This window comes from Rhincodon typus, chromosome 13, assembly GCF_021869965.1.
Source record: "Rhincodon typus isolate 14 chromosome 13, sRhiTyp1.1, whole genome shotgun sequence".
NCBI classification, from domain to species: Eukaryota; Metazoa; Chordata; class Chondrichthyes; order Orectolobiformes; family Rhincodontidae; genus Rhincodon; species Rhincodon typus.
Window position 1 is genome coordinate 25,140,665 of NC_063344.1, and position 13,898 is coordinate 25,154,562.

The 13,898-nt window shown below is 39.2% G+C and overlaps 1 protein-coding gene across 5 annotated transcripts in view; it reads right to left on the reverse strand.

The window, feature by feature from the left end:
• Positions 1 to 1,305: 1,305 nt before the first annotated feature.
• The window catches only part of mul1a (mitochondrial E3 ubiquitin protein ligase 1a), a 24,659-nt gene continuing 12,066 nt past the window's right edge, over positions 1,306 to 13,898 (reverse strand). For 4 of the 5 annotated variants that reach the window (XM_048604374.1, XM_048604377.1, XM_048604376.1 and 1 more), the window contains exons 5-6: positions 4,735 to 4,855; positions 1,306 to 3,861 (exon numbers count right to left, since the gene is read on the reverse strand). In XM_048604374.1, coding sequence (XP_048460331.1) covers positions 3,132 to 3,861; positions 4,735 to 4,855 — 851 coding nt within the window. In that variant the 3' untranslated portion in view covers positions 1,306 to 3,131. The remainder of the gene's footprint in view (positions 3,862 to 4,734; positions 4,856 to 13,898) is intronic. The other variant, XM_048604379.1, reaches the window with a different exon arrangement.

A 13,898-nucleotide genomic window follows, 5' to 3' on the forward strand; every position in this document is an offset into this window, starting at 1 on the left:
ACCAGACAGGAGATTCTGAATTCAGATCTCAGATCATGTATTCCACTCAAATTACACACTTAGATCAGATTATAATGCAAAAATAGAACAATTCATCTATTACTTCACTCTCAGAGCAGGCAAAGGAAACTACTGAAGTTCAAATAGGTCACAATATTCCCAATTTAGAAAATCCAAAGTGGTTCAAAAATAATCTTAGCGCTGATTCTTAAAATGATGACCATGAGCATCACTTTCAATTGATTAAAAGAACATTTGTTGCATTTGAAGTCTAAAACTGCTTGCTAATGATTATACAGATTAGCGCAACACTGCAAACATTTGGAATAGCTTCAATACAAACTAGTAAACCCATTTAAGAGAGGGCAGAAATACAAATAATTCATTTGTTTGATCCTTACCTCAATATAGAATTAATGCATACCTAGGCTCAGAGCATTACAGTGTCAATTTTAAGAGAATATGTTACAAAATTCATCATCGCTACATTTCTGAAAAGCAGAATAATACTTTTAAAAAGGAAATCTAATCTATTGCCTTCCATTCAGTATAAAACCTGCCAGTGATTTGGTCAGGTGTTACAGTGAAGGTTTTATTTATTTTAATTGCAGTGGTTTATTGGTAGAAAGGTGTTTATAATTTTGAATTCATTGGATGCAAAAATCTCCCATGGTGCTTTCTTTTTGGAAATGCAGGATGTTCACCTTACGCATTGACCAACTTAAGTGTTATACAAAAAAAATTTGAAAATAAGATTGGGAATTGCTACACAGCTGAGATTTAATTGCAGAATGAAGATTTGCAGAAGTGCAAGCAATTTATTCAGCTCCAAGAACCTCAATCCTATTTTCAAAGTGTTTCAGTCTTTTATACAAATGTCACCTTTTCAGCCGAACTCTTATCTCGTGGAACTGCAGCTATTGTTTTCCCATCCAATTTGTATTGTGTAATAAATAACAGTAAGTTTATTCAATTAAACTGTCTGTTTAGGCAAAAATAAAAAAGGTGCCAGGTGTATTGAGGAAGAGCCGGGAGTTCCTCCTCACCTCTTAACCAATATTTGCTCGTAAGCCAATACCTCCAATTACAGATTGACTGGTCATTTATTTAAAACGTTGGACGAGACTTGAACATGTTCAAATTAGCTTTCATGTTGCTTGTAGAACAATGATTACATCTCAAATTAACTGACTGTGTTAAAGTTCATTGTTAGGCACAAGGACATTAGCAGTTGGAAAGGCAGGTTTATCCTTCTTTTATCAATCCCGTAAAAATGTAGATTATCATAATTTGATAGAACTCAGGTAACAGTCATCAGCAAATGCTTTTATTTAGTCTTTATCATAGACCAACAGGTATACCTCAATAACAATTACATTCCAATGTTTACTTCCTACAACAAAAATAATTACTGCCTTGGACTTTTCTGAAAAAAATCAGCTTTGAAAAAATAATTTCATTGCGCTTCTGATACAGTTTTTATAACTGCACCATATGGAGGGGGTCACAGACTAATACAAGAGATTCACTGGCAAATGAAAACAGTATTTTTAGATGAGCAAATAAAATCTCACACACACACACACACACACACACACACACACACACACACGACCAAGTCTGAGTGCACATTTAAAAGTAAATCAAAAATAAAGTGAAAGAATTATAAGCACAGTATTAGTGAATGGAAATTCTTGTATTTTGTGACCAAAGGAGTCACAGTAAGGAGCTAAGTCTGCAGGTAACAGCAAAGTCAAATGAGGAACAAAGAGCTGCCACATAATACAGAATATATAAACATGTAAATTTAACTAGAAGATAAGTAACCCTAAACAGTCCAGATGTATTCCACTTTCTTATCATCTAATGTACGATGTAGGCAAATAAACTCACCTCATAGTACATTTCTTATTTTAGGACAGGATTATAATTCACAAAAAGGCCCATTAAAAACTAATATTGTTTTAGACAGTTTTTCACATTTTAAAAAGGGATACATTTTTTGTACTGCGCAAATCTCTCAAGTTTCCTTCCTTCTTTCTCCTTCATGCCCTTCAAACTGTTTGGTCTCCTTTCCCTGTTGTTTTGCTCTCTGACCACATTGCCCCCAGTTTATGTGAAAGTTACAGCATTATCTCAGCATTACTAGTGCCAGGGAAAAACTTCACTCTCTTTTATCAAGGTAGAAAGCAATCATGGAGAGAGGTCATTAATTTCAGTGCAAAAATATTAAACAGTACTTAAGTAACAATTTCTGTTACTTATATGACTGCAATCTTACATTGCCGGTATTCAGCTTCAACAATATAAATTATCATGCCACTAGCTTTTCCAATCATTTATGCACTGGTATTCCTCGCTTGTGAATAGCTGAAATCAGTAAGAAAACTGGAATCAGCTGAGAAATTAAGACTAGATTGATGGAAGTGCCAGAACAGGCATAAAATGTCCACTCATGTTTCTAGTCTCACCTCCCTGGCAGTACACTCACTGCTTTTTTTTTAAAAAAAACAAAGGTGTCTTCTAATGTAAGAAAATGTTGATTAGTTGTTTTGAAAGTTAGTGTAGGGACACAACTGCAGATTTTGGAGGAACTCACCATGCTGCAATCCAAGTTGAAGTGACTCCAGCATGCCAGTCTGCTTTAATGTGCATTTTTGCACCAGGCTAAAACAAATTACTGGTGACACTATGAAATGCTGGCTGAGGAATGGTTGGTTATGTTCAGTGTTTCTAATTTATTTCATGATGGTTTTTCTCCATGGTCCAAAGGTGCCTTGTTAAAAAAGTTCCATGTGGTATCAATACCAATCCAGGTTAACTAGTTTGGCTAGATCTTTGTCGATATATGGTATTGTGCAGTATATCAGAAGATACTGATGAATCTCTTTTTAGCATATGTCACTGTCATTCATCCATTAACCAATGGCAATGATCACACATTCAGAAACTTGAGTGCTAATTTGGGTGTTGTGGCTAACACAAAGGGAACATCAGACAGTAACACAGTATTAAAATGAAAGCATAGTGATGGGAGTGGGGTCACCACATAAACACATTAACTTGACATTCTGGTGCAGATCAGCAATTAAAGGCACTTGATTGATTTGTATAGTGTGTGGAATACACTTTCATGCTTGGTAAAGAGGTACAATTCTAGCTATATAACTTCTACAAATTGGACAAATTGGGGAGGGAAGAGCCCGATGACAATCATAGCAGCAACAAACATGCCCACAGGTCAGGAAGACACATTCTCGTGGTTTGGATAAACAAATTACACATGCATTCTCTGGTATTTCATCACCATCTGCTGTCGAACCTGTGATACCTCTGCTTTCGTTGAACCGTTCATAGCTCCTTCTCAGTTCCTCCTGTTCCTGTTTTTCACTGAACTCATGGTACATTCTGCGCAGGACAACTAAAATCACTGCAATGCCCGTTAACGTACAGATGGTCATGAACATCTTCCAAAGTTTGACGCTCGATTCCTGCTGTTTCAGGATACTTGGGAAGTCCAAGCTGCTTAAAAAATATTCCAGACCTGCTTTCGGAGGCTGAAGCTTGATGATCTTGTCAGAATCCAAAACTAGTTCTCCAATTCCGGTTAAAGTGGCTCCAACCCGGACTATCTCTTCAGTTTCCAAGAAGCCTTTGGGTTTCTCACCGCTTAGATAGTGCCCAATAATATCAGTGAAACCTTGTGTTGCTTGGTGAAACCGTTCATACACTGTTTCAAACTGCAGACCTGATGCTTCCAGTGGGTTGATCACACGGATTGAAGTCTTCCCTCCTTCAGGGGATATCAGGTCAAAGGGCACAACATTCACTCTTTGATGTATAATCCTTTCACTATCATTCCTGTTCCGGAAGGAAAAGTTGACATTAGACAGATGGCAACATACTTTTATTATGTACACAGTCCACAAAATTAAAAATTAGATCTATTAAAGTCCAGGCTCACATTAACATGATTTAAAGAACAATGCAAGTACCATACTCTTCACATGCCATTTACTGTCTACAACAACTCTAAGTCACTGCCATTGATACTTTGACTGGGTTCAAGATCTTTATCCAGATTAATTAACTCCCTGCATACAATTCTGCTTCTTTGTACCAGGAATTTATTATACAGCTTCCTGTGTATGGTAAACTAGTTGTACTTCGAAAATCTCGGCATAAACGAGCATCTCAAATACATAGCACAGTAAGTAGAAGTAAATTACACTAAGTTTTTAAAGCAGCAACTAAAACTGCACTTTTTCAGACCATTATTTTTGCTCAAACGATTTTTTTTTACCAAAATAGATCTTAAACTAGTTTTGTATAAAAAGTAGATGGTTGAGTAAGACTCAGAACTATTGCTTGAACTTACTGCAGTGAATAGAAGTAGTTCTTTCAGATGTATAAAAGACCTATAATTTCTAGATACAGATACGGATGCAAGTCTTTGCTTGGACAGTCAGTCATTCTGTAATACTGCTCCCACAATATTGTAAGGAAATTCAAAGATCGTCTTTGTAAGAAGGTAATTTGGAGTCAGTCTCGTAGTTTATTAGAATATTTTTCATCTTGTTCCTGGAGTATAGTGTTGATATTTCAACATTTATTGTTTGAAAAAAAAATTGGTCTTGAATATAACTGTCCAGAAAATAATGCCAAATAACAGAATACGTTACATGAAAAATTAAAAAAAATTATATTTGAAGTAGGCTTATTATGGACGCATACCAACTCCTAGCCAAATTATTCCAGATCAGTTTGTGCTCTTTCAAAATAAGCCGCTGCATTACCCCAGTGCAGTCATCCTGATAATGGCTCCGCAGACGCTCCCCAACTGGTCGAGTGATACCTGTTTGAGGTAAAGAGAACATTTAAATACAAACATGGAAAGCCAAGACATTTCAGTTTACAGAGGAGGATGGAAGAAAATGGACAGCTGCCCTAAAATTCAAATCGAAATCTGATTGTGAACACACACGCACACACACAAAACTGATCTCAGGAAGGTAAAATGCAGTGACAGGACATTAGGACTGTTTTGAATGTTGGAGGAGTTTTGGTTGGGCTATTATGCACACCCTTACATACACTTTCCTCATATTCTTTAATTATTTTGAATAAATCTATCCATGACAGATTTAAAATGTATAAAATATCTGGAATCTATTGCCATTTGTGGATAAGAATTCCACTTATACTAGTCGTTATGTGTAAATGTGCTTCTGAATAGCATTCTTAGAAAAGTCTGGCTTCAATTTTTAGACTATACCCCAGACCTAAACACCCTTTCCAACAGAAATACTAATACAAAAATTGCATCTGTATGATACCATGTTGTTCTCCTTAATAATTTTAATAAAAACTCAGATTTTAACAACATTATATTATTTAAAGTTGAGAGAATAAAACCCTAAATTGCAATTTCTCCTAACTTAATTCTCAGAGTCAAGGTATCATTACGATAAACCTGGGCTCTATTCTCTTCAAGGCCAGTACGTTCTTAATAAAAGTGTGGGATCCACATCTGCTGCAAATACTGTAGGTGAGGTTTTAACATGAGATTGAACCGAAAATTGGTTAACATATTCACCATTGCCTAAATATGCGAAGAAAAAACTCAGTGCCTCCTAATACAGGGCTCCTGGTGAACATGGTGCAGTAAGACAGAATACCATACACGGCACGAGTGATGGGACATGGTGTTGTGATTTCAGTCACCATATTTCAAATTTGTTTCTTTGTAAGTATGAAGGATCCAGCAAAATCAAGGTATATTAACAGGAGAAAAAGGAAAGAGAGTTTAGATTTTTAAAGAATCTTACAAAATATAACAGTATCAAGTGCCAGATCAGGAAGATTAGTCAGACTGATGAATTGGGCAAGCATATAGTAGATGTAGTTTAACAGAAGGTGTGAAATAGCAATATAAATGAATTGGTACAGTCTTATAGTGCAAGAAGAAAATTACTAGGAAAGTACTTCTTTGATCAAACTTTAGCCGTCCGCCTTAATATTACCTAATATGGTGCAGTGTCTAATTTTGCTTTATAACTATAATTTGAAGCACTCTTCAATGTTATTTCACATTAAAAGATGCTGTATAAAAGCAAGCTGTGTCGTACACATACAAATCTTTGAATGTGACAGAACAGTTAGAGAAGGCAGTTAAACTGGGATACTTGGCCATATGAACAGTGGCAAATACAAAAGCAAGAAAGATAAGCCTTTTTCTTTATGAACACACTAATTAGGCCTCAGCTGAAATAATATTGTCCAGCTCTAGACACTGCACTTTCAGAGGGATTTCAAGACCTCAGATGGTGCAGAGGACATCTACTAGAATCATACCAAGATCATTGGGCTTTCGGTTAAATAGCGAAAATTGAAGAACTGGAGTTGTTCTCTCTGAAGCACAGACAACTAAGAGATTTGAGAGGCATTCAAGACAACAATGGAGTTTGATATAATAAATAAGGAAAAATTGGTTTCAGTGGCAGAAGGGTCATAAACCAAAAGCAACTGGCAAAAGAACTAGATAGAATTGTAATCTGGAATGTACTGCCTAAAAGGTTGATGGGAGCAGATTCAATGTTAGCTTTTTAATATTTGAAAGGAAAATATTTGTACAACTATGGGGAAAGGGCAATTAAATTATTTTGATAACTCTGTGGCAAAACAGCCTGTTTGTTGAAACATTCTGCGTCTCTGGACCAAATTATTGTAGTCTATAAATACAGGAAACATCAGATTACAAAAGAAATTTCTTTACAGGGAACATTTTCTGAGGCATCAATTGATCAATTATAGCAAAATAATTTTGTCTGAAAATATAGTCTAGTAAACAAAGGTTTACTTCTAATTATTTTTATACTTCTGCTTAAAAGTCACTGACTCAAAATATTAATTCTTTTCTCTTTACAGACGTTACCCGATGATGTTTTTCAGCATTTTCAGCTCATTTCAGATTGTCAGTATCCATTGTATTTTGCTTTTTTTTTAAAATTGTCATATTTCAACGATCTTTATGAAGCATAGATATGCTATCTAGTGGCAGAAAACTGGTATTGCAAATGGGCAATAGTTAAGAAACGCAACAGTTTGGTCATATTCTACTAAGGCTAACTAGTTCACACATGCTCCAGAGGCTAAAACACATACTATCAGCATAAAATCAGGCAGTATCAGACCACTGTGATGTAGCTTAAATTTCCAAAAAGTAGTTTTCAGTATCAAAACTTTAATACTTCAACTCCAAAAAAAACCTTAAACCAAGATACCCAATCGTGGCACAAATATGTGGTAAATCAAATGCTGCAGTACAGCAGCAGGGATTTATTTTAAGTAGAAAGGATACTTTTAAGGCAGCATTTTATAATAATAGCATTGACCCTCTATTAAAAATATGCAACATTTAAAAGAGACCAAGAAAAATACTTAATACTATCTGCTTTTTTAATTGTGTTTGAGAACATAGGACTTAGAATATGCTATTTGGGTCATCAAACCTGTTCTACTACTCAAAGTAATGGCTGATTTGGTTATAATCTCAACTCCACTTTCCCGTCTGCAGTCCATAACCCATGACTATCAAAAACCTAAGTTTGCTCGACTGCATTTAAACAGCCAGCTTATTCTTTCTGGGGAATATAATTCCAAATTCTTAACAAGCTTCTCAGAGAAATAAAATGTCTCCTTGGCTGTTTTAAAAGAGAGACATTTTATTCTTAAACTGTCTCCAAAGATCAAACATCCTTGAAGTACCCATCCTATCCAGTCCTCTCATGATCTTATGTTTCTTCTAACCTCCATGGGGTATAGTCTAACCTATTCAACTTTTCTCCTGAACCCTTCAACACAGGAACAAGACAAGTGAACTTTCTCTAAACTGTTTCTAAAGCAATTATAGCTTCCGCTCAAATAAGACGACCAAAACTCTACACAGTACACCAGATGCATCAATGCTCCGTACAGCTACAATAAGATTTTTATATTCTCTAACCCAATCCCAATGCGGATGACACCAAAGTCGGTGGAGTTGTGGATAGTGCGGAAGGATGTTGCAGGTTACAGAGGGACATAGATAAGCTGCAGAGCTGGACTGAGAGGTGGCAAATGGAGTTTAATGCGGAAAAGTGTGAGGTGATTCACTTTGGAAGGAGTAACAGGAATACAGAGTACTGGGCTAATGGTAAGATTCTTGGTAGTGTGGATGAGCAGAAAGATCTCGGTGTCCATGTGCATAGATCACTGAAAGTTGCCACCCAGGTTGATAGCGTTGTTAAGAAGGCGTACAGTATGTTAGGTTTTATTGGTAGAGGGATTGAGTTTCGGAGCCATGAGGTCATGTTGCAGCTGTACAAAACTCTGGTGCGGCCGCACTTGGAGTATTGCGTACAGTTCTGGTCACCGCATTATAGGAAGGAAGTGAAAGCATTGGAAAGGGTGCAGAGGAGATTTACCAGGATGTTGCCTGGTATGGAGGGAAGGTCTTATGAGGAAAGGCTGAGGGTTTTGAGGCTGTTTTCGTTAGAGAGGAGAAGGTTAAGAGGTGACTTGATAGAGACATACAAGATGATCAGAGGATTAGATAGGGTGGACAGTGGGAGCCTTTTTCCTCGGATGGTGATGGCTAGCACGAGGGGACATAGCTTTAAATTGAGGGGTGATAGATATAGGACAGATGTCAGAGGTAGGTTCTTTACTCAGAGAGTAGTAAGGGCGTGGAATGCCCTGCCTGCAAAAATAGTAGACTCGCCCACTTTAAGGGCATTTAAATGGTCATTGGATAAACATATGGATGATAATGGAATAGTTTAGGTTAGATGGGCTTCAGATTGGTTTCACAGGTCGGCGCAACATCGAGGGCCGAAGGGCCTGTACTGCGCTGTAATGTTCTATGTTCTATGTTCTAATCCCCTTGCAATAAATAGTGATCCCATTTGTCCTCCTAATAACATCCTGTACCTGCATACTATCTTTTATGTGATTTATGGACAGGTAATGACATAGTTACATTATCAGTGGACTAATAATCCGGAGACCCAGGTGATACACTGGTGACCCGAGTTCACATCCCACCATGGCGTATAGTGAAATCTGAATTCAAAATAATCTGGAATTAAAAGTTTAATGATAACCATAAAAGCAATACTGATTCTTGTCAAACCCACCTGGCTCAGTAAAAAACTTCTGTCCTGCTTATGTGTGACTCCAGAGCACACAGCAATATAGTTAAGTCTTAAATGCCCTCTAAAATGGCCCAACAAATCACTCACCAATATTAAATTGTGAAAATATCTTTTTAAAAAAAACGACACCCCAAGTTTCCCTACACCCAAGGACTGCTGAGGTTCAAGAACGCAGTTCAATATCACCTTCTCCAGGGCAATTAAGGATAGACAACGAATGCTGGCCCAGCTATTGATGCCTGCATCCCCTGAATAGAACTTTTAAAAATACATCAGGACACTCAGATCAATGCTTGGCAGAAATTACAGTACAGTTCTTTGCCTCCTTTGAGAGATCTGAATACACCCTATTGTTCAATGCTTTCAGAAATAAGACTGTGTGAAGACCCATCTTCTATATCCACTAGTTGGCGGATTTAATTAAGTGCAATGTTAATCCAGTTTATTTTATTTTATTTCTCTCTCAAAACCTTGCAACAGGGTAAGTCAAGTTGTCCCATAAACTATATCTGAATAACTTTCGGATTGATGGGCTGAAATTTGTCAGCCTCCATCAGCTATAATGATCTTACGTGATACAGGGTTGATGGGCAACCTCAAGATAATGGGGAGAACTTCACCCTTTTTCAAGAAGTATCCTCTCCCTCCTGTAATTCTTGATGCTGACAATATGGTAAAATTAGAAAGAGGTCATTTTCAGGCCTGGCACTTAACCTTCTAACGAATACATGAATGATAGAACTGCTTCCTCCCCACCGCGATTTAAAAAGATATCGCAAGTACTTTTGCAGGAGTGGGACCCAGGAAATATTGAGGAAAGAGATTAGTCCGAGACTGGCACAGGGCAGGCAGGAACAAAGTAGAGAATGAGGTAGGACTGATAAATTAAACTGCATTTACTTCAATGCAAGAAGCCTAACAGGTAAGGCTGATGAGCTGAGGGCATGGTTAAGAACATGGGGCTAGAATACCATAGCAATTACAGAGGTGTGGCTCAGGGATGGACAGGATGGACTTAATGTTCCAGGGTATAGATGCTATAGGAAGGATCGAAGTGGGGGTGGGGGCAAGAGAGGAGGTGGGAGTGGTGTTGTTGATTAGGGATAACATTACAGCTGTATTTACAGAGGATATTCCTGGAAATACATCCAGGGACGTTTTTTGGGTGGAACTGAGAAATAAGAAAGGGATGATCACCTTATTGGACTTGTACTATAGATCCCCAAATAGTCAACAGGAAATTGAGAAAAACAAATTGTAAGGCGATCTCAGTTACTTGTAAGAATAAAGGTGGTTATGGTAGGGGATTTTAACTTTCTAATCATAGACCGAGACTGCTATAGCGTTAAGGGCTTGGATGGACAGGAATTTATTAAGTGTGTACAAGAAATTTTTCTGATTCAGTATGTGGATTTACCTACTAGAGAAGGTGCAAAACTTGACCTACTCTTGGGAAATAAGGCAGGGCAGGTGACTGAGGTGTCAGCGGGGGAGCACTTTGTAGCCAGTGACCATAATTCTATTAGCTTTAAATTAGTGGTGGAATAGGATAGATCGGATCTACAAGTTAAAGTTCTAAACTGGTGGAAGGCCAAATTTCATGGTATTAAGCAAGAACTTTCAAAAAAGTTTATTTGCGGGGGGATGGGGATGTTTGGAGGTAAAGGGACGGTTGGAAAATAGGAAGCCTTCAAAAATGAGATAATGAGAGTCCAGAGACAGTATGTTCCCGCTAGGGTGAAAGGCAAGGCTGTTAAGTGTAGGGAATGCTGGATGACTAGAAAAATTGGAGGTTTTGGTCAGGAATAAGATGGAACCATATGTCAGGTATAGACAGCAGAAATCAAGTAATTCCCTAGAAAAGTATAAAGGCAGTAGGCGTGCACTTAAAATGGAAATCAGGAGGGCAAAAAGGGGCGAGATAGCTTTGGCAAATAGGGTTAAGGAGAATCCAAAGGGATCCTACAAATACATTAAGAACAAAAGGGTAACTAGGAAGAGACCAGGGCCCCTTAAAGATCAGCAAGGCCACCTATGTGTGGAAACACAGGAGATGCGGGAGATACTAAACAACTATCTTGCATCAATGTTTACTGTGGAGAAGGATATGGAAGATAGAGAATGCAAGGAAATAAATGGCGTTCTTTTGAAAAATGTCCATAATACAGAGGAGGTTGTGCTAGATGGCTTAAAATGCATAAAGGTGGATAAATCCCCGGGACCAAATCAGGTGTACCCTAGAACTCTGTGGCAAGCTAGGGAAGTGATTGCTGGGCCCTTTGCTGCGACATTTGTATCATTAATAGCCACAGGTGAGGTGCTGGAAGATTGGAGGTTGGCTAATGCGGTGCCACTATTTAAGAAAGGTAGTAAGGATAAACCAGAGAACTACAGATTGGTGAGCCTGACATTAGTAGTGGGCAAATTGTTGCAGTGAATCCTGAGGGACAGGATTTACATGTATTTGAAAAGGCAAGGACTGATTAGGGACAGTCAACATGGCTTTGTGCGTGGGAAATCACGTTTCAGTAACTTGATTGAGTTTTCTGAAGAAGTAACATTCAGGCTTGATGAGGGCAGAGCAGCGGAGGAGATCTACATGGACTTCAGTAAGGTGTTCAACAAAGTTCCTCATGGTAGACTGGTTAGCAAAGTTACATCATATGGAATAGAGGGAGAACTAGCTATTTGGATATAGAATTGGCTTTAAGATAGAAGACCGAGGGTTGCTTTTCAGACTGGAGGCCTGTGACCAGTGGTATGCCATAAGGATCGGATCTGGGTTCACTGCTTTTCGTCACTTATATCTGGATGTGAACAAAGGAGGTACGGCCAGTAAGTTTGTGGATAACACCAAAATTGGAGGTACGGTGGACAGCGAAAGTTATCTCAGAGCACAACAGGACCTTGAGCAGATGGGCTGAGGAATGGCAGATGGAGTTTAATTTAGGTAAAAGTGAGATGTTGAATTTTGAAAAGGCAAACTAGGGCAGGACTTATACACTCAATGGTAAGGTCCTGGGGAGCGCTGCTGAACAAACAGACCTTGCAGTGCAGGTTCATAGCTCCTTGAAAGTGGAGTTGCAGGTTGATAGGATAGTGAAGGCGGCGTTCGGGAAGTTTGCCTTTATTGATCAGAACATTGAGTGTAGGAGTTGGGAGGTCATGCTGCGGCTGTACAGGACATTGGTTAGTCTACTGTTGGAATACTGTGCACAATTCTGGTCTCCCAGCTAGAGGAAGGGTGTTGTGAAACTTGAAAGGTTTCAGAAAAGATTTACAGGGATGTTGCCAGGGTTGGAGAGTTTGAGCTATAGAGAGAGGCTGAATAGACTGGGGCTATTTTCCCTGAGGCGTCAAAGGCTGAGGGATGACCTTATAGAGGTTTATGAAATCATGACGGGCATGGTTAGGTAAATAGATAAGGTCTTTTTCCCAGTGTGGGGTGAGTCCAGAACTAGAGGGCATAGGTTTTAGATGAGAGGGGAAAGATTTAAAAGGAATCTAAGAGGCAACTTTTTCACACAGAGGCTAGTGTGTGTATGGAATAAGCTGCCAGAGGAAGTGGAGGAGGCTGGTACAATTACAACTTTTAAAAGGCATCTGGATGGGTATATGAAAGGAAGGGTTGAGAGGGATATGGGCCAAATGATGGCAAATGGACTAGGTTAATTTAGGATATCTGGTTGGCATGGACAAGTTGGACCGAAGGGTCTGTTTCTGTGCTGTATATCTCTATGACTCTATGCCAAATAAGACCACATGATGTACATGTAGAAGTCGACCATTCAATCCATTGAGTCTACTATGTCAATCAACGTGATATAGTTCAGAATAAGACTATTGTGGGGTTTTATCCTGTAGCATTCCTTTTATTGTTGTTTAATCTAGTTGCTTATACATTAAAAAAACAAGTGCAAGTAGGCATTGTCGCCAGACATGCCTCATATTTCAGCAAAATAAATCTACCTTAAAATAATTTCAGAGATAGTAGGAACTGCAGATGCTGGAGAATCTGAGATAACAAGGTGTAGAGCTGGATGAACACAGCAGGTCAAGCAGCATCAGAGGAGCAGGAAAGCTGACGTTTCGAGCCTAGACCCTTCTTCAGAAATGGGGGAGGGGAAAGGGGTTCTGAAATAAATAGGGAGAGGGGGGGAGGCGGATAGAAGATGGATAGAGGAGAAGACAGGTGGAGAGGAGACAGACAGGTCAAAGAGGCGGGGATGGAGCCAGTAAAGGTGAGTGTAGGTGGGGAATTAGGGAAGGGATAGGTCAGTCCAGGGAGGACGGACAGGTCAAGGGGGCGGGATGAGGCTAGTATGTAGGAGATGGAGGTGGGGCTTGAGGTGGGAGGAGGGGATAGGTGGGAGGAAGGACAGGTTAGGGAGGCGGGGACAAGCTGGGCTAGTTTTGGGATGCGGTAGGAGGAGGGGAGATTTTGAAGCTTGTGAAGTCCACATTGATACCATTGGGCTGCAAGGTTCCCAAGCGGAATACGAGGTGCTGTTCCTGCAACCTTCGGGTAGCATTGACGCACTGGAGGCGGCCCAGGATGGACATGTCGTCTGAGGAATGGGAGGGGGAGTTGAAATGGTTCGCGACTGGGAGGTGCAGTTGTTTAGTGCGAACCGAGCGTAGGTAATCCACAAAGCGGTCCCCAAGCCTCCGCTTGGTTTCCCCGATGTAGAGGAGGCCACAACG